General features: G+C 44.0%; 1 protein-coding gene across 2 annotated transcripts in view; it reads left to right on the plus strand.

Annotated features, from left to right (window-relative positions):
* The first annotated feature begins 515 nt into the window (after positions 1-515).
* The window catches only part of LOC121282585, a 46,120-nt gene continuing 24,676 nt past the window's right edge, over positions 516-21,959 (plus strand). The window contains exons 1-3 of one of the 2 annotated variants that reach the window (XM_041196335.1): positions 516-645; positions 2,391-3,660; positions 11,653-12,378. In XM_041196335.1, coding sequence (XP_041052269.1) covers positions 2,599-3,660; positions 11,653-12,378 — 1,788 coding nt within the window. In that variant the 5' untranslated portion in view covers positions 516-645; positions 2,391-2,598. Of the gene's footprint in view, positions 646-2,110; positions 2,197-2,390; positions 3,661-11,652; positions 12,379-21,959 lie in introns of those variants that run through there. The other variant, XM_041196337.1, reaches the window with a different exon arrangement.

Raw genomic sequence — 21,959 nt, forward strand, 5'->3', positions numbered from 1 at the left:
TCTCTTGCGTCTTGCTTGCGGCAGCGGACTGTGATTGACAGCTGTCAGAATCTGAGATAAAAACAAAAAAACTGCGGATGCTGGAAAACCAAAACAAAAGCAGAATTACCTGGAAAAAGTCAGCAGGTCTGGCAGCATCGGCGGAGAATCAAAGAGTTGACGTTTCGAGTCCTCATGACCCTTCGACAGAACTTGAGTTCGAGTCCAAGAAAGTTGAAATATAAGCTGCTTAAATTTCAACTCTTTCTTGGACTCGAACTCAAGTTCTGTCGAAGGGTCATGAGGACTTGAAACGTCAACTTTTTTCTTGTCCGTCGATGCTGCCAGACCTGCTGAGTTTTTCCAGGTAATTCTGTTTTTGTCAGAATCTGAGCCCGGATCCGACACTGATTGACAGGTGGGCTAGCCGAGAGTCGGGGCTGAACTGGCGCTTACGCTGTGATTGACAGAAGGCTTTTCGGGGCGGGGCCAGACTGACGTTGGACGCGGTGACTGACAGGTGGGCGTGTCGGGAGTGGGCTGGGAGAACACGTCAGGTGATTGACGGCGGGGCTGCCGGCTCTGGGCGCCTGCGTAGTGACGGACCCGGCTGTACAGTCGCTAAGCGGGTTAGGGAACACGGCGGGGCCGGAGAGGCCGTCATAGGTAATGGGCTTTTGTTGACTTGTCGTTCAGCTGGGGGTTCGCTTAGTGATCGGGCTCAGTGCTCCTTTCAGCTCGGTGATGTCACTGCGGCCTAACGGCCGGACCCCGCTGGAGGATGAGGGGCGGCTGGGCCTTGGCTCTACTTGTGGGGATGGCCGGCCGGAGCCAGCTGGGGGCAGGGGCGGTAGGGGGAGTGGGAGAGCAGGCTCGGTGCTCCAGGCCCTGTCCGCTGTGGGAGGGATGAGCACCGCCGCGGACAGGGTAAGCAGACACTGCCAAAGCGGGCCCGAGGCAAGTCCCCCCCCTCACCCCGCCACCCCCGCCACCGGGGAGCCTGATCTCCCCACACACCCCCGCCACCGGGGAGCCTGACACCCCCCACACACACCCCCGCCACCGGGGAGTCTGACCCCCACGCCCCGCCCCCCCCCCCCCCGCCACCAGGGAGTCTGACCCCCACGCCCCCCCCCCACCCCACTCACCACCGGGGAGCCTGACCCCCCCCACCCCCCGCCCCCCGTCGCCACCGGGGAGCCTGACACCCCCCCTCGCCACCGGGGTGCCTGACACCCCCCCCCCCTCGCCATCAGGGAGCCTGACACCCCCCCCCCCCTCCCCAACCTCACCACCGGGGAGCCTGACCCACTCCCCCATTGCCACCGAGGAGCCTGACCCTGCCCCCCGGGTGGCTGCCACCCCCCCACCTCCACTGCAACCAGCTAGTCCAACCCCTCACCTCCACCCCATCCCACCGGGAACTCGACCCCTCAAGCCCTGCCCCCGGGGAGCCTGAACGCTCCCAACGCACAGCCCCCTCCCACCCAGAGGAGCCCGACTAGTCCCACCACCCCAGAGGAGCCTGAACCATCAGCCTCCGGGGTCCCCTAATTTCCTGCTCACCTGGGGGTGCTTAACCACTTACCCACCCTCCCCCCTGCCCGGGTTGCCGTACCCCCTTGCCACTCTACCCCCGATCCCTTATTCTCTCCCCTCTCCCAGAGGTGCCCAACCCCTTACCCACCAACTACCCCCAGGTGTGCTGTCACTCCCCCCCCTTCATTTCCTGCCCCCACCAGGGGTGGCTAACTCCTCACTCACCCCTTCCCCCAGAGGTGCCTCCACCATGAGGGGTGCCCAACCCCACACCCACCCTCTAAACTGCAGGGTAACCTGAACCCCTCACGATCCCTGGGGGATCCTGACCAATCGCTGCATCTCAGTGGTCCCCTAATCTGCCCTCATTGCCCCCCGGGGAGGCTGCCCCTCCACCCCCCACCACCCCTCAGTGGAGCTCTCCCCATCAACAACACCCACAGGGGACCCTGGCCCCTCAGCCTTTCCCTCCCCCTCCCGCCCCAGGGGAGCCCGACATGTCACACCCCCTTCCCGCCCCCCTCTGCTCTGCCCCCTCCCCCCTGGATTAACCTGGTGTGCTTTGAGGCATGAGTGAATATAATATGCCTATACCAACTGAGGCTGAGGACCCATGTGAAATCTGCTTCTTGTTGCCTGCCTTATGGTTAGGTTAAAACAAGAGCATATATCTGGATGGTGAGTGATGGCAGGTTTTCAGATGGGACAATTTACAAGAAGTTTTTATACTTGCTCCTGTTCTAATCTGAATTGCTTGGATTTATTTAATTTTAAATTCAACACATCACACTCTTCCCCTCCCCACTCGCTAATAAAGGTGTTGATTAATTTGGGATACAAACCAATTAATATTCCCCTTTTTGTGCTTTCAGGACCTGGAGCCACTGTCAAGTACCCCATGTTCAGAGGACTGCTGCTGTTTCTACCCCTCAACATCAAGTGGTCTACAGCCAGTATTTGGGGCCATGTTGTGTTGAGTAGAGGGCCTGCCTGTCCAGTTTCTGCTCTGTGGAAAGCCCACTGCCAACAATCTTCAGCCACTTGCAAGCCTCTTCCCAGGTGGCTGGATCTGCAGGAGCTATGAACCAAAATCAGCTGGGTCCTCAACCCCAGACGGCACATACTCCCAGGCCCTCTGCCAGCAGCCTTGTCAGTGTTGGTGAACAAGTATACTCCTCTGTTGCCTCTCCTGCAAGCGGTTCGGCCGCTAGCCCTTTCCCCACCACTGGCTCGGGGATGGCACAAAGCGTGGCCAGTCCTGGGACCTACATCCAGATCCCCATCAATGCCGAGGTTCGCTGTGTCTCCACGTTTTCTTTGCCCATGGCAGTTCAACAGAAGATCTTTGGAGGAACTCGCAACCTGCCCAAGGGAGGTGATTGCAGCAAACCCACCACGGCCATCTACATTTGCCCAGTGAACCCTGTTAAGGTGACTGAGGCCAAGCGCCTCTTGCCTTTGGTGCCCAAACCATCGTCATTGATCCGTGGGGTTAGGGGTGTGACTGATCCGGTTCAGGAGACACCCGCTGCTTCACCAGTGGCCAAAGTGCCGAGCAAGGAGCCTTCTTCAGGCAGACAAGACACAAAAATGAACAGGGCAGGAAAGGAAGGTGCTACTATCCCAACACCAGTTTCTGTAAAATTTTGCAACAACCTGGCTTCTCAGGTGCTGAAGACGTTTGTGAAGCAGCAGGCAAAGGGAGTCAGCATGGATAGTTTAATGCAGGCTTACTCCAGCAGTCCAGTAGATACCAAGGTTGTGGGGAGTTCATTCAAAGAAAATGCGCTGCTTCTCTTCAATGGACAGCTATACTTCTTAGCCCAGAAAGGCATTGAGATTCCCACTGGTGCAGACAAAGGGAGGCTGTCTCGAAGGGAATCGGGACCATGTGAACCAAAGGTGGTTTTTGCTGAAGAAGAACGGGTGGACCAGAGGATTGAGACTAGTCAAAGTTCACTTAGCACTGCAAATGCAAAACAGGATGCTGATACACCTGAAATGAGCAATGAACCTGACACAAATGGGCAGGAACATGCTGTAAAGAGAAATGACTGTTTAAATAACCCTCAGGCGATGGATATGGGTGCCCATGAGACAAGCCTGCATCCGGCTGAGAATGGATTGAATCTAGTACAAGAGGTGAAAAGCTTTGAAAACAAATAACTAACATGCATGCGCCTACATAAATGGGCACCCATGGAACCATCAGCTATTGATCATTGAGCTTTTTGTTATCATGGGAGTTCATTATCATATTGGATAGTGCACTTGATTAGCAATCCCTAGTGTATGTAGTAAGAACCTTGGACAAACAACCATTTTTCACTTTGGATTGATGCACTCCAACTTAAATCAAAATGTGGGAGAGGGTGTTGACTTGGGTACAATTGTGTATAGTACTGGTCTCCTTATTTAAAGAATGCTGTAAATGTGTTAGAAGCAAGTTCAGAGAAGGTTTACTAGACTAATACCAGGAATGGATGGGTTGTCTTATGAGGAAAGGCTGGAGAGGTTAGGCTTGTATCCACTGGAATTTAGAAGAGTAAGAGATGACTTAATTGAAACCTTTAAGATCCTGAGGGGTCTTGACAGAGTGGATGTGGAGAGGACATTCCCTCTTGTGGGAGAATCTAGAACTAGGGGTTACTGTTTAAAAATAAGGGATCGCTCGTTTAAGACTGAGATGAGGAGAAATCTTTTTCTCTGAGGGTAGTGAGTTTTTGGAACTCTCTTCCTCAAAAGGTGGTGGAAGCAGTATCTTTGAGTATTTTTAAGGCAGAGCAAGATAGATTCTTGATTAACAAGGAGGTGAAAGGTTATCGAGGGTAGGCAGGAATGTAGTGTTGAGGTTACATTCAGATCAGCCATGACCTTGTTGAGTGGCAGAGCAGGCTCGAGGTGCTGAGTGGCCTACTCCTAATTTGTATGTTTGCATTGTTGGTACACAAGGTATCTCGAGCAGCATTAAATGAAAATTGGGTATTTTATGACTTGTAGTAAGATTTCAGCAATACCTTGTGTGTTTTAGCACCCTTGGTGCTCAGCAAGTGATTGACATAAAGGCAGGTTGAACCAGTGCTTCACTGCTATACTCCCACATCAGCTGTGAGGAGAATCATCACAATAGTGGTACCATTTTTAAAATGTTCCTTGCAGAAGATAGCGTTGCACATGAATGGACTTGGAGTGCCATCTGCTGGCAGTTTCAGACTGGGTTTGAAATAATCTAGATTTGAGCTGCTTTCTAAAGAGCCTGCCCTACCTGCTGAAAGGTTCAGAGATTGATCATGACACAGCAGTAGATCAGCTGATGTGACATAGGAACTGAGGTGATGGGGCTCACGATGCATTAGCATCAATTGGTTACTGACTTTACATTTCCACTATTGCAGAAGAGCCTCAAAGAAGCTTGACTTTTCCCTTCAGTACCAAACAGTACTTTTCCACAACAAATTTGTTTTGAATTTCCAGCATCCGCAGTTTTTTTGTTTTTAGTACTTTTCCACACCACATATTGGTTCAAAGTGCTTTTGCCATTCCATTGACATTTGTAGGCTGTGAATCAGGTGGTACAGTGTGTGAAGTGAGGCTCCTTTTCTTGATGGGGTTTTTGTGTGGTGCTAGAATGCAACCTTGACTCTAGATTTTGGCCACATTTGCAATTTAACCTGATATGTCAATGCATAAAAAATATTGGAAGAAATCCAGAATGAGAAGTGGCTGTTAGCTCATAAATGCCCATTGCTGTAATACTCTTAACTGTCCATACTTGTATCTGGTTGTGTGCTGAATATCCCTAACGTCTTTGACAGTTCCACATAGGAACAGGAGGAATCCATTCAGTCTCTGAAGCCTGTTGTGCCTTTCAATAAGATTATGGCTGATCTGCATCATTTATTGCTTTTCGTGGAAGAGACTTCTGCATTTTCACCTGTATTTCCTAACTTCTCTTCTGATTGACCTGGCTCTAATTTTAAGGTTATGCTTTCTTGTCCTGGACTCCCCCACCAGCAGAACAAGCTTATCTACTGGTCAATTCCTTTTAAAATCCCAGAAAGCTCAAAGAAATCACTGTAACCTATATTGAAGGGAACACAAGCCTAACTTTTGAATCTTTTAAATTATCCTGTGGAACCCTGCCAACATTCTAGTAATTTTGTGCTGTGCTGTATTCATTTCAAGGCCACTGCACCTCCTTTCTATGGTGTAGTGCCCAGAGCTATACCCAGTACTCTAGATGTGACTGAATGAGGGCTCGCATATCTTTAGCAAAACTTCCTTCCTTTTATTCTCTAGCCCTCTAAAGCTTAACATTCCATTCATCTTTTTGATTATTTTTGTACCAAACTACTACATTTTAGTGATCTGTGTACATTGATTCCTGCTTCTCTTTAGACTTCAACTGTGCCTGGTTTTCTACCTTTTTTTAACAAAAAACTCAATTTATCTTTCTTCTGGCCCCAAATAGATGATTTCATACATACCTGTGATTAAATTTATTTACCCACTCTTTATTAATGTCTTGCCACCAATTTGTGTCATTGGCAAACTTGGATATATGATTCTATTAGATTTGCTATTAATAAATATAATGAATAATTGAAGCCACAGTACTGATCCTTGTGGGATGCCACTAGTGATGTCACTTCTTTCCAGTTTGAGCACAAACCCATCATGTCTATTTTCTGTCTTCTGCCTAAGCAATCTTCTAAGCGAGTCAGTAATTTGCCTTTAATTTCATAAGTTTCGGATAGCAGTCTCTTATGTTGAAGCTTATTGAATGCTTTCTGGAAGTTTATAAATTACATTCAGAGACATTCCCTACCACTTTATTAGATTATTTTCCAATTGGAATGCAGACTGTACTCAACCAGCTCGTACTTACAAAACCCAGAACAAAACATCTATGCGATTGAGCAGCACTTGTTGAGTGCATTAATAACTACACCAACAACCAATTTAGGGTGATCAGTCGAGCTCCTAAAGTGGCTCATTTACGCTTGCTAAAAGCGACATACATTCATACGTGGGAACCCGTTCTCTGCAAACAAAAAGAATATGTTCGACCTTTGCACCTATTTTGAATTACTTGGGAGCTTGGGGATCCTAAGATTCCCCGTTGTCTTCTCCCCTTCTCCATGGCAATGACTCAGCCAATCAGAATCAACTTGCCACCGATCAGAATTTGTTTTTGAACAACTCCCATTCTAGTTTTCCTCAATAACTAGTTTTGACCAGTTTGCTCTCATCCACCTCTGCCAACACCTGTTGGATGTTAGCCATAACAAAGTATAGAATCTTAATAACCATGATAACTTTCTCCTTTTCCAACCAAGCATTGAATTTGATTATATTGTGATCACCTAATAATTGATGATAACCAAGTCTAGCTCATTGTTCCTTACTAAATCTAGCAAGGCCTACTTCTTGGTTGTGAATATACCTTTCTTGGATAACTGTCCAAGTTTGCCCATTTTTAGTAATTGATTTTTTTAATATCAATTTTAAATTGTTTTTTATAAGATTAATTAAACACTGTACCTGCACCCCCTGTACCTCAGAACTCTTGCGTACTCTCTTCCCGTCCTCATTGATACTATGGCCATTGCTCCTTTATAATTTGCCCCTGGAGGTTTCTATTTCTGAGTCCTCATCCTTTGATCTTCTATCCACTCATTTACTAGGTAGATAATTACGCAGAAGCAGAAAACCCCAGCCCCTGCTTCTCCACTCTTCATCCTCACCGTGCTGAAATGAAGTTTTGTGACACTGCCACCCCCCCACCCCACCCCCACTCTAATTCATTGTTTCTGAGAATCTCAAAGCTGTGGGACTCTTTATCTCCCCTTTAGTCATAATGTCAATGCATGTGTCTTCACTTACCCTAAGGCCTGAATTTCAAACCACCCCCCCACCACACAATCATTGTGAGGCCTCATTGGATTCCTGTGTTCCAGAGAATTTTTTCTACTATTTCTCCTATTGGTGGCCACTGTCCATCACTTTGCATGTGCCCTTAGAAACAGGCTCCCTTGCCATCTCTCTCTCTGCTTTCTTCAGACATTTCGCTTTGACCATGCTTTTGGCTTTTTCTGATCCGGATACTGTTCCTTCCTCTTCTTCCACCAAACTCTTTTCCACTCCCTGTCTCCCCACTTAAAGTATTCTGCAATAGTCAGCACCCTGTAAAGTTCATTGACATGTCTTTTAATAGAATGAGTGCTACACAAACATCAGTAGAGGCCAATTTCTTGTCATCTCTGATACCAAAGCTTGTAAAAGTGCATTTCTTATGCAGAAATGTTCTTTGTAGGCTTGGTCATCAAGATTGGGTCTGAACAGCATTCTGCATCTTAGAGTGGTGCTTTCCAATTGGAAAATAATCTAGTTGCACAAAGAGAAAATGTGGAAAATGTTAGTTTTGTCTTAAGGCCATAAGACGTAGGCCATTTGGCCCGTCAAGTCTGCTCTGCCATTCAATGAGATCATGGCTGATCTGATAATCTTCAACTCCACTTTCCTGCCTTTTCCCCATAACCCTTGATTCTCTTAATGATTAAAAATCTGTCTATCTCAGCCTTGAATATACTTAGCGACCCAGCCTCTACAGCCCTCTAAGGTAAAGAATTCCACAGTTTGACTACCCTTTGAGAGAAGAAATTCCTCCTCATCTCTGTTTTAAATGGATGACCCCTTACTCTGAGATTATGCCCTCTGGTCCTAGACTCTCCCACAAGGGGAAACAAGCTCTCAGCATCTACCCTGTCAAGCCCTCTAAGAATCTCTCATTCTTCTAAACTCCAATGAGTACAGGCCCAACTGACTCAGCCTCTCCCTATAAGAAAATCCCTCCATCCCCGGATCAACCTAGTGAACCTTCCCTGGACTGCCTCCAATGCCAGTATATCTTTCCTTAAATAAGTGGACCAGAACTGTTTACAGTATTCTAGATGTGGTCTAACTAGTGCCTTGTATAGTTTTAGCAAGACTTCCCTATTTTTATATTCCATTCCCTTTGAAATAAAGGCCAACATTTCATTTGCCTTCCCTATTACCTGCTGAACTTGTATGCTAGCTTTTTGGGATTCAAGCACAAGGACCCCCAAATCCCTTTGCTGGAGCTTTCTTCAGTTTTTCTCCATTTAAATAATATTCAGCTCCTTTATTCTTCCTGCCAAAATGCATAACCTCACACTCTCCCACATTATATTCCATCTGCCACATTTTTGCCCACTCGCTTAACCAGTCTATATCCCTTTGTAGACTCCTTGTGTCCTCCTCACCATTTGCCTTTCTGCCTATTTTTGTGGTCATCTGCAAACTTGGCAATAGTACATTAATTTCCCTCATCCAAGTCATTAATATATAATATAAATAATTGTGGCCCCAGCACTGATCCCTGTGGCACTCCACTTGTTACAGGTTGCCATCCTGAAAATGCCCCCCCAATATCCCAACTGTCTGTCATTTGTTAGTTAGCCAGTCCCCTATCCATGCTAATATACTACCCCCAACACCATGGGCTCTTATCTTATTAAGTGGCCTTATCGAACGCCTTTTGGAAATCCAAACATTAATATTAGTATGTTATCTTACCAGTGGGATAAAATTCCTTTCATGTTGAATGTATGTGATAGTTAAGATTCTTCCCCCTCTTTTCCATCTCTGCATTTAAAAATATCTCTCAATTAAGTTAGATTTTTCCACTTACTGACAATGCGCGCAGTCTAGCACAATAGGGAAGTTACAACTTCATTTCAACACATTACTGTTTCTGGTACAAACCTGATGATTCATTGAATTGTCTATACTTGTTCTTTCAAACCCTAAACAAAATGGCAGGTGAGTGTGTTGCTGATGGGGTAGGGATTCCTGAGTGAGAATATTTTGGAAAATTGAGAAATTGGCCTAGATGAGATCATCCTGTGACTGACCCCAGGCAGGCTTTGATTCCATTTTTGCTTGATTGTCAATTTCTCCTGAAGTTGTTTACAGGTTTTTAAGGTTTTTTTTGTCTCCCCAGGATGTCCAATTCATAGAGTTTTGGAGGATGATAGAATGTTGATGAACTTCAACCTTTTGTTGAGAGAATTGTTGCAAGTCTTACTCCTGTGCACAAATTTTACTACTTGCAGCATTCTCTTTATAAACAAAAGTCTATCACTGGAAAATCCTTGTCTAAATACTTCAAATATTTTCACCATCACACATCCAGTTGAGTCAGTCAGAATATTTTTGAAGAAACGTTTATTTGCCATTTTTTTCTGCATTATTTGGAATTTTTATATTCATAATCAGCTTCTAAACAAGATGTTTAAAAATCCATTTTTCATAATGATGATATTTAAATTAGTCATGGGGTCATTTATGGCACAATCACAGAATTATTACGGCGCAGGAGGTCATCTGGCCAGCTGTCTGAATGACCAACTCACCTAGTACCATTACCCAGTCTTTTCCCTGTAACCCTGCATGTTGTTCCTTTTGAGATAACAGTTACGCTGTTCGACTCATCGAGCCCATGCCGTCTCTCCTCAGAGCAATCCAATCAGCTCCACTCCCCCCCACTCGATCCCTGTAGCCGTGCAGGTTTATTTCCTTCAAGTGCACATCCAATTTCCTTTTTAAATCATTGATTGTTTCTGCTTCCACCATCCTTGTGGGCAGAAAGTTCCAGGTCTTTACCACTTGCTGTGTAAAAAAAAAAAGTTATTTTTCGCATTCCCCTGCATCTCTTGTCCAAAATCTTAAATCTGTGTCCCCTAGCCTTGTACTATCAGCTAATGGGGACAGTTTTTCTGTGTCTGCCTTATCCAAACCTGTCATAATCTTCTACACTTCTATCAAATCTCCCCTCAATCGCCTTTTCTCCAAGAAGAACAACCTTCTCATATGTCCTGCCACCTTCAAAAATCTATGCACATGCACCCCAAGGTCCTTTTGTTGCTGTACACTCTTTAGAACTTTGCCATTAAGTCTGTAGTGCCTATCCATATTCCTTCTGTTAAAATGCATCACCTCACACTTCTCTGTATTAAATTCCATCTCCACTTTCCTGCCCATTGTTAGCCTATCCATGTCATGTTGCAGGTGATTTGTATCACCCTGAATGTTTGCACTCCTTCAGGTTCGTACTAACGGCAAATATTGAAATTTTACTCTGTATTCCAAGATCCAAGTCATCTATATATATCAAAAGAAAGCAGTGTCCCTAGCACTGATCCTTGGGGAACACTCACTATCTACTTTGTCCCAGTCTGAATAATAGCCATTTATCATGATTCACTTTTTTCTGGCCTTTAAGCCAAGTTTTTATCCAAGCTGACACTGACCCTCTGATTCCACGAGCCTCAATTTCATTAAGCAGCCTTTTATGTGGTAGTTTGTTAAACACTTTCTTAAAATCCATATAGGTAATATCCGCTACATTCCCTTCATCAACCTTCTCTGTTACTTGATCAAAAAAGTTTTAAAAATGTTCTTTTTGTCTTTTAATACCTTGAAAGTTTTTTCATTTCACCTGTCAGAAAAACTGACCTTTACCTGGATATTTTTACCTCAAAGTTAGATAGCTTCTGAGCTTGTGTAGACTTCCCCAGCATACAATATGTACATTACCATGAGATGAAGGTAGACAGTAGTGCTGTGAGGAATTCATAAAGCCATAGAGGGTTACAAATGCCCTCTTGAAGACATTAGGAAAAATGCATTTCAGCCGCTAACATTTTGAGCAGCTGTAAAACTGGACTGGCTTGGAGGTAAGGTGCTCACTACTTGTTTTCTGATCAGGATATGAGTAGTGTGGTTAAAGAGTTGCTGAATTTGTGGCCTGACCATAGTTTTGGCTACATTTCAGAATTGCTGTCTGCCCATGAAACCTTTGTTCATATCAGGAGTGCAGTAATTTATAGTGATTTCCCTCCCTCCTCCCCCTGCCCAATTTAATTAAAGCAGGAGCATCAAATTATTTCTCTCTACACCGTATGATGGGAAACATATCACTTGGTTTGCTGCTATGACCCCTTGTGTTTTTATTTTGTTGTTTTATGTGACATTTTGGGGCTGATACAAATTGTATGGTGTTTTCTAGTGCAATTCCTTTACTGAAATTCTTGCCTCTCATTTTCACAGGTTGTGAAACAGCTACCAAATCCCGTTACAGGGAGCTCTGCAAGAAGCCATCTGCTTTCTAAGGATAAAGACTTATTGTTAAAAGCAGGAATCTATGCTGATGTCAGAGTTTGCCTTGATAGAATCTCCTTGGTTGACCTTGCTAATATTTCAGGATGTCAGTTGGAAAGTCCCGTAAAATATATTCCAAAACTCTCCAAGGAGCCTGATCCACCGGATTTGGAAAAATGTGAGGAACACTCATGGGTGCCTGGGCTGCCAGAACTGGAGGAATGCCCAGAGCTCATCAGGGAGCATGACCAAACAGAATTCAGAGAGTGTCCAGAGCTTTTCAAAGAGGTTGGACCATCAGATTTAGAAGAAGGTCCAGATGCCTTGAAGGTGCCTGATCCAGTAGCATCCCAAGAATGTCCAGAGCTGTCTAAAGAACTTGCTCCACTGGAAGAATGTGCAGCTATCTCTAGAGTGTTAAGCTCAGCAGAATTGGAGGAGTGCGCAGCTATCTCGAAGGAGCCCAGCCCACTAAGATTGGAAGAATGTCACGATTATTCCAAAAACCGTGTCACAATAACATTGGAAGAAGGTGTTGATGCCTTCAGAGTACGTAGCACACCAGAATTTGGAGAGCATTCAGAAGCTCCTGTGAATCCAAGTTCAGATTTGATGGACTGTCTTTCTGAATCAGAAGAGGGAGGCCAAAGTAAATTCAGAAGGAAGAGGAAAGAGGTATTTAACCTAGAGCATGATGATCTGTTTAACACTCGAATGGTTCAGGAAAAGCTGAGATAGATGAAACTGAAGTCAGAGGAAAACAAATAAAATCATGTTTTATGTGAGAGAATTGCAAAAATTTGGGAGCTTAGTGCTTACTTTTGGTTTTGTAGTAGTGGTTGTATGACTTCAACCCAGATGAGTGGGAGAATCACTCAGAAGGGAAGGAGAGGAATTGATAGTATTTTAAGTGGATGGATTGGTACATAGTTTTGTCATCAGAATTGGAGTAGCTGTTGTGACACTTTGATTCCAGTCTAGCTGTGAAAGGGGGAGGGGAAATGATATTCAGAAGATCGATGCTGTGTGTCTGTAACAAGATTATAGGAGTATTCTACAGGCAACTCTAACTGGAAAAGGGTGCTGGACCATATGCTTTCTGGGTACAATTGACTGACCCCCTGAGAGGCTTAGTTTTGTATACAGTAACAGTTTTAATTCAGAATCCTCTATGATGGATATAGCACAAATTCAGTCTTCTGGGAGGTAGAGATGAAGGTAAGTACACTCCCTCTATGACTACTATGTTAGAGCCCATTATTGGACCAATACTGGACATGCCTGTGGCAAACACACTTTTTTTTGTATTCGTGCTTTTGTAGCATGAGAGCATTATCCAGTTCAATCTTGAGAACTTGTTTTGACGCTAATTTTGGAACCTGAATAAACAAGCAGAACGTTCCCTTCTCGAATTTCCAGTTGTAGGTAGGGGTGGTTAAAGAACCTATTCCCACCTGATGTCCCACTGCTTTCAGGTGAAGCTGAGAAATCCACAAGCATACCAGTGGTATAGTGATATCAAGTATGCTCTGCATAGGTTGGGTTTTTATTCCCCCTTCATCTTTTGGAAAAATATTCACTAATGCTGGTAATTATAAGGTGATCCTGATGAAAATCATGAGGGGAAAATTCTAGTGATGTAAAATTTTCCGTGTGCCTTGAATGTTGATCTTGGCCACCTTAGTTTGGTTTCTGCTATTGTTTTTTTTTTTGTAGATAATTACCTCAGCAAGAATTCTGTTTTATGGTGGCCACTGCATTGTCAAAAGAGCAAACCTGTGCTCCACTCTAATGTCTCCTAAAGGAACACTGCCCATGGCATTTGAAGTATAGCTAATGAAGTAAGGTCATGGGCTATTATGGCATTCATCAATATATATATATATAGAGGCCACCGTTCAGCTAATGAAGTGTATATGTCAATGTAAAAGTATAATACTACAGCAATCTGAAACAAATACAGAAAATGCTAGAAAAACTCAGCAGGTCTGGCAGTATCTGTGGAGAGAGAAGCAGAGTTAACATTTTGAGTCCAATATGACTCCTCTTAGGAACAAGAATCATTGGACTCAAAATGTTAACTCTGTTTCTCTCTCCACAGATAATGCCCAATCTGCTGAGTTTTTCCAGCATTTTCTGTTTTTGTTATCTACCAATGTATCCTGGTCCATCAATAGGCTACTGTCTTTCACTCTTCCTTGTTCTTCCCCTCCCTTCTCGAATATGTGCTTCTTCCTCAGCAATTGGCTTGTTTTCTTTAGTCAAGTTTAGTTTAACTCTCGATCTTGCTTTTGTACTTTCTGGTGGACTCCTCCTGTAATCGGAAGGTTGTAATTTAGAGAAGGACATAAGTTAGGGGCCTCAGTGACACTTTCATATTTGGGTTTGCCATGCTGATTTTGTGAAATAACCATCACTTGTTCCGAGGAGAGCCAAATATTTTTTATTGGTTTATTGATTTCTTTTATATGTTCATTTTGATCTTTTGTTTCAGCATAAATTATCAAATATCATTTTGCATATTTAATATTTTCTTGAGGTCGTTGCTTGGAGTGCAAGAAGCAACTAATCCTCTAGAATCAATGCTAGGATCAATTGAGACTCCCAAGTATGAAGTCAAGACTTGAGCACTGAAATTTAACTATTCTGAACATAAGTGAGCTGTTTACTTGTCTACTTCTTGGTATTGGAGCAATTAATTCGGTTGGAGCGATCAGTTGGAGATTTCTCACTTAAAAGTCCCACCTTTACACTTCCCTCTGATTCAATGAGCCCTGGTTGGTGAATAGGATGAAAATAAGGGAAAGTGAAAATAGTTTTTTTGACCAAGCTTCAAAGACTACATGGATCTAAACTGCAGGTGATGGATGTGACTTATCTGAAATGAGCTATGTTGGTACTTTAAGGCTTTTTGCTTTGTTTTTTGGGTACATGTATATTGTAGCTGTAGGTGAGAGATTCATGGATTTCAGCTAGCAAGTACCTGTTTTATGCTGCCTGTCTGGAACTGCTATGTTCCTGCCAGGGCAAATGCAAAAGTATCCCATGTCCACATTTGACAAAACGACATAGGCAGTTCCATTATCAAGAGTTACACAGAGCTTGCAACACAGACACTGGCCATTTGGCAGGTCAAAGAGGTTGGTTTTAAAGAATGCCTTAAAGAAGGAAAGCAAAGAAGAGAGGCAGAGAAGCTTGGGGAGGAAATTCCGGAGGTTAAGAACTTGGCAGCATAAGGGAGGGCAGCTAGTGGTGGAGCGATTAAAATTGGGGATGCTCAAAAGGACTAAATTGGAGGAGAGCGGATAACTCAAAAGGTTGTAGGTCAGGAACAGATTTCAGAAATAGGTCTCTAGCAGGTCACCCACAGCCTACCCCTTCTCTTGGAAAAGGAGCACCAATCTGTTCCACCTTTCTTAATAATCTCTTCAGTTCTGGGATCATCCTTGTGAGTCTATTTTGCACCTTATCTAATGCCTCTATATTTTTATAAGATGGAGACTAGAGTTGTTCACTAAAGTGTAGGCTGTACAAGTTTAACACAACTTTGATTTTTAATCCCTCTTTTAAGAAAAATGAACCCCAGTGCTTTTTCAATGCCTTATTAACCTGCAGTGCTACTTTTAATCATTTGTATCTGCTCCTTTGCTTGTCTACTTAATTTTGACTCGTTCCAAGCTCTTCATGGCCTCTTTATGCTTCCTGTCAAAATGCACTACCTCGCACTTATTTACACTGAAATTATTTTGCAAATTTTATGGCAATTCTGCAAGCTTATTAATGCCTTCCTGTACTCAGTTGCATTCTTCCTTTGGATTAACTAAACTGATATTTGCAAACTTTGAAATTATAGTTCCAGTTCCTAAGTCTAAAATCATTAATGTAAACTTAGCAACAGTGGTCCAAGCACCAATCCCTGTGGAACAGCACTTCCTTTTGCCAGTTTCAGTAGCTATCTTTAATCCTTGTTGTCCATTGTTTTATAGTCACTTTACTATCATTCTACTACCTGTTCCCTGACTCCACAATTGCAAATTCAGCTCTCTAGTGTCACTGGCATTTGCACTACTGGAGTGTGGAGAATTAAAAGATGGTGGAAAGTCTGCTCCCAACAACTTAGCACATACGGCGTCAATCTCGCCTGTTAACACTCCCCCCTAAAAATCTCATAGCTGACAGGGGACCCCTGACTAGCACAAGACAAAGGGCCTTTCATGTGAGGTGCTTTTGTCTTTCTTTTGTTGCTGCAGAGTTAGTAGAAGTCCTATGTTAGAGAAATTGACAGAAGCTCATTTCAGTCAGAAGAAAGTGGTGCAGCACCTTTGGAAATAATGTAGATTTGAAAGGCCTCTGAGCAGAAAGCTTGTTCCCAGGTCATGGGGGCCATAGTTGCAGTTCCTCTTGGGCTGGAGATGGAGCAGAGGCAGCAGAGAGAGGAAGCTGTTTGCAGAGGGCAGAGGAGGAAGTCTCCCAACAGGAGGCCTCATCAAGCTAGCTTCTTCAGAGAACACTTAAGTCCACCTCAGCCAGGAGCCGTGTCTTCCTCCATCAAGGAAGTGGCACACAATTGTGCCATCTTTTTGGACTGCACCTGCAACCACAGCAGGGTAAGGACCATGCAGCCACTAGGGTCACTGTGGCCCTCCTTCCAGGCTGGAGCTGACGACATTGCCAACATTTCTCAGTTGGCTGTGCTTTGTTCCATCTGGAAGGCCACTTGAAGTCCTGTAAACAAGGCTTAAGGACACCTCCAATTTCTCTGTAATAAGGCAGATGACAACAGGGCACATGGCTTTGCCAGGGTATTGTACTTACTAATGATGCAGGGAGCCTATAACATCACAAATGTGGCTCTGTGGATGCCACATCTCAATGAGGAAATGCACCGCAACCTTAGGGTTCTATTCTGGCAAGAGTCACAATGCTTTCATCCTGCACCAGTCATTCATTCCCACCACGCTCAAGCCACCATATTGAAACAAAGCCTACCTGCTCTACATGTTGTGCATGACTACCCTCTGCCACCAACCACCTGTGGACAATGTTTCTACGTGGTGGAGCAGGACATTGGCATCTTGAAATGACAGTTCCACTGCCTGGACTGCTCGGAACTGGGGATGGGGGAGCCCTCCAGCACTTACCGGTGTGTGTCCTGTCATTTAGGGTAGTCTGTTGCACCGTCAACCACCTGACAATCATGAGGCCACTGCCCTTGTTACCAGGCCTTTGCTGACCACCTTAAGAGGATGAGGAAGGAAGAGTTCATCCAGAACACCATTGCCCTGGACAGAGAGACTATGACTCTCTCATCAGGCCTCCAGTACTCCTAAAAAAAGTTTCCCAGATCGTATTTGCTCCAGACTTTCATACTTTTCCAATATGTATATTACAGAGTATTACAGTGTACTCTTGACCAAAATTCTGTAATAAAGACACCATGAACCAACCATCTACACCAAAATTATCCAATAATACAAACAATACTCAACTATGCATTCTTTTGCTTCCCCTTAGTGCCTGTCTTGCACTTGCTTTTGCCTAATCTAGTGTACCTATGTAGATTTAGGAAAAGTCCTATTAAGAATTTGGCAAATGTTGCACCAGTTTTCAAGAAGGGAGGGAGAGAGAAAACTGAACTACAGGCTAGTTAGCCTAACATCAGTGTTGGGAAAATGCTGGAATCTATCATTAAGTAAATCCTAAACAAAAACAGAATTACCTGGAAAAACTCAGCAGGTCTGGCAGCATCGGCGGAGAAGAAAAGAGTTGACGTTTCGAGTCCTCATGACCCTTCATCAGAACTAGGTGAATCCAAGGAGAGGGGTGAAATATAAGCTGGTTTAAGGTGTGTGTGTTTTTGGGGGGGTGGGGGTTGGGTGGGGGGAGAGAAGTGGGGGGGGGTGTGGTTGTAGGGACAAGCAAGCAGTGATAGGAGCAGATAATCAAAATATGTCACAGACAAAAGAACACAGAGGTGTTGAAGTTGGTGATATTATCTAAACTAATGTGCTTATCTGCTCCTATCACTGCTTGCTTGTCACTACAACCACACCCCCCCTCCACTTCTCTCCCCCCACCCACACTTTAAACCAGCTTATTTTTCACCCCTCTCCTTGGATTCACCTAGTTCTGTTGAAGGGTCATGAGGACTCGAAACGTCAACTCTTTTCTTCTCCGCCGATGCTGCCAGACCTGCTGAGTTTTTCCAGGTAATTCTGTTTTTGTTTTGGATTTCCAGCATCCGCAGTTTTTTGTTTTTATCATTAAGTAAATCCTGTTTGACAAATTTATTAGAGTTTTTTCAGGGTTTATCTAGTAGAATAAATAAAGAGGAACCAATAGACGTTATATACCCGAATTTCTATTAAGAATTTGATACGGTGCCGCACAAAACGTTAATAGGCAAGATAAGGGCTCATGGAGTTGAGGTAGTATTTTAGCATGGAAAGAGGATTGCTTAATGGATAGAAAGCAGAGAGTGAACATAAACAGGACTTTTTCAAATTGGCAGGCTGTGAATATTGGAGTACTGCAAGGATCATTGCTGGGGCCTCAGCTATTTGCAATCTATATTAATGACAGATGAAGAGACAGAGTAATGTACCTAAGTTTTGCTGATGATACCAAACTAGGTGGGAAGGTAAGCTGTGGGTAGGACACAGAGGCTGCAAAGAGATATAGACAAATGAAGCGAGTGGGCAACAAGGTGGCAGCTAGAGTACGACGTAAGAAAGTGTGAAGTTATTCACTTTGGTCATTAGAATAGAAAAGCAGAATATTTGGTGTTCAAAGAGACTTGGGTGTGCTTGTACAAGGAACGCAGAAAGTTAGCATGCGGGTGCAGCAAACAATTAGGAAGGCAAATGGCATGTTGACCTTTATTGCAAGAGGATTGGCATACAGGAATAAAGAAGTCTTGCTACAATTGTACATGGTTTTGATGAGACCACATCTGGAATACTATGTGCAATTTTGGTCTGGAGGCAGTACTGTGAAGGTTCACTAGATTGGTCGTTGGGATGAGGAGTTTGTCCTGTGATGAGTGGCTAAGTAAATTGGGCTTGTATTCTTTGGAGTTTAGAAGAATGAGAGAAGATCTCATTGAAATCTATAAAATTCTGAGGGGGTTTGATAGGGTGGAAACTGAGAGATTGTTTCTTCTGGTTGGGGAATCTAAAACATAGGAGCACAGTCTCAGGATAAGGGGGCAATCATTTAGGACTGAGATAAGGAAAAGTTACTTCACTCAAAGAGTTGTGAATCTTTGGAATTCCCTACCCCAGAGGATTGTGGATGCTCCGTATCACGGATAGATAGATTTTTGGCCATTCGGAATTATGGGATAAGGGGAGTGGGCAGGAAATGAAGTTGAAGCCCAAGATCAGCCATGGTTGTATTGAATGACGGAACAAGCTGGACGGACTGAATGGCCTACTTCTTTTATTCTTGCGCACTGCTACCCTAGTGGCCACAGTATGCCTGGTGGAATACTGTTCACTTTCAGTGAGGGGCTTTGCAGATAGCTCTGGTGCTGCTTGTTGTGTTCCACCTTATGCTGCAAGTGAAAGAGGAAGAGTGTTAGTGAGCATGTTGTAAAGTGTTTGGGTAATGTGCCTGTTCTAACGGAATAGCTGGAAATACGTGGAATCTGAGAGGCTTTAAGCAGTGGTAGGTATTTGATGATGAGCAGGAGCATATGAATGAGTTCTGAATGCAGAGGTTATTGATGGGCAAGTGTGGGGGATATGGTGCATTGAGCAGTGTGAAGCTGGTGGTGCATTTGATAGGAGATGGCATTTAAGGATGTATTCACTGGCTTTGACTACTTTGGAGCAGACACCTAGCATTAACTCCCTTACTCCCATTGCCTTTGCAGTGTATGTCTGCCCGAAGGACTTCTTGCTGAAAGATGACTTCTCTCCTTTCCACTTCAGCGCTAATGTCTCCAGTGCTGCATTTGAGAACCTGGGAGCCTCCTTTCTGACCAATTGTTCCATTGCTCTGGTTTGTCCCTGCTGAGAGAGCCTCTCCCATTCACTGTTGCAGCCAGAATGCACCTTCCCTTTAAGAAACACAGGCTAGCTTCAATTGGTGCAAGCCTTGCATGAACTGAGTGGAGCCACTCAGCAGCAGGTTTAGCATTGGGCTGCATGCCACAATTATGGAGAAGAGCAGGCAGTATGGTTTGTATACATTAGCTCCATTGAATGTGGAATAATCCTGCCTGCTAACATGGCTTATTCAAATTTAGCCCCACATTTTTTTTTTACCCACAGGATGTAGCCATCAATGGCAAGGTCAGCATTTATTGCCCATTCCTAATTGCCCTTAAGATGGTGGTGAGCTGCCTTCCTGAACTGCAGTCCATTTGGTATAGGTACGCCCACAATGCTGTTAGAGAGGAAGTTCCAGGATTCTGATGGCGATATAGTTCCAAGTCAGAATGTGTGTGACTTGGAGGGGACCTTGCAGATGATGGTGTTGCCATGTGTTTGCTGCTCTTGTCCTTCTAAGTTGCAGAGGTTGTGGGCTTGGAAGGTATTGTCAAAAGAGCTTTGGTGAATTGCTGCAGTGCAACTTGAAGATGGTACACACTGCTGCCATATTGCAGATTCAGATATTGGAGATTGTGAATGTTAAGACAGTGGATGGGGTGCTCATCAAGCAGGCTGCTTTGTTCTTGATGCTTTTGAGCTTAAGCTGTTGGAGCTGCACTCATCCAGAGAAGAGGACAGTATTCCATCATACTATTGACTTGTGCATTGTTGCTGTAGTGTTTAATAATGCTGTTTACAGATTCAATGTCAGTAGGAAAACTCACGTAAAGTATCTACTGCAATTTACATTTTGTACGTTGGCTAGATATGATTGTCAGCTTAGGAAGACCTCAAGAAATGTCTATGGTAACATCTGAAAGTATGAAAATGATTGTCTAAGTGTTCTTCTGACTTTATTTTCAAGTTTTAATGGTTAGACCCAGGTTTAAAGTACCTTCATTGACTATTTTTCCATAGATTGTCTCTCCAAATTAAACTGTGTTAAGTATAGTCCCAAATCTAATCCCAGGGGCTATTAAGTCAAATTTAATTATTTAATACACCTGGTAATCTCCCACAAAATGAGAAGGTTTGGCAAGGATGACCATAGAAGATTGGCGGATTAGCAGAAAGGCAATCTAGTATGGTGAAATGTGAGAACCTTTTGCAAGGAAAAATGAGGAATAAGAGTATAAACTCAATGGAAAAGCACTCTGTTGTGGTGCAAGAGACTTAAAGATGCAAAATAGGTTATTCCTTGAAACTAAAAGTTTGCAGAGATGATACCATAAAAGTTAATAGCATAAGGGTTTCACAAATAGCAGCATAGAGTACAACAAGGTGGATAGGATTTGAGCCTCTGACTTGCTCTTGTAGCCACAGTATTTATATGACTGGCCCAATTAGATTCCTGGTCAATGGTAAACCCAGGCTGTTGGGGTGGAGGTGTGAGCGATGGCAATGCTGTTGAACATCATGGGGAAATGGTTAGATTGTCTCCTGGTGGAGATGATCGTTGTCTGGTACTTGTGTGGTATGGATGTTAATTGTCACTGATCAGCCCAAGCCTGAATGTTGTCCAGGTCTTGCTGCATCCGGACATGAACTGCTTCAGTATCTGAGAAATTTACAACGGAACTCAACAATCGTCAGAAAACATCCCCACTTCCAAAGTTAGGGAGGAAAGGTCTTTGAAGCATCCAATGCCTCAGATCTCTCCGTCACAATCTCTTGGTATGTCCTGTCCCACTATCAGGACAGACCCGGAGAGTTGGTGGCACAATGGTATACAGTCAAAAGGGCATAGCCCTAGGAGTCTTTAAAATTGACTTGGACCCCATGAAGTCTCATGGTATCAGGTGAATCATGGACAAGGAAACCTCCTGCTCATTGCCAGCTCCCTCCCCACCCAAGCCCCGCAAGCTGATGAATCAGTACTCTATGTTGAATACCATTGGAAGAAACACTAAAGGTTATGATACAGATGTATTCTGGGTGGGGGAATCTGCTGGGACACTGGTCCTGCTCTGGTTCAGGTGGAGCTTAACCCAGTGGTACAGCTTCTTCCTATCCTAGTACTACCCCATGAATGGAGGCATAAGAATTTACAATGATAATACATAAAGTAAAGGCTTGTCTTTACTCAAAGTAATTTGAATGATGTATTTGGTGCTACACAGTGCTTGAGCAGATAGAGCAGATAGCATTGGCGGGTTTAAG

Source organism: Carcharodon carcharias, chromosome 9, assembly GCF_017639515.1.
Source record: "Carcharodon carcharias isolate sCarCar2 chromosome 9, sCarCar2.pri, whole genome shotgun sequence".
Taxonomy (NCBI): Eukaryota; Metazoa; Chordata; class Chondrichthyes; order Lamniformes; family Lamnidae; genus Carcharodon; species Carcharodon carcharias.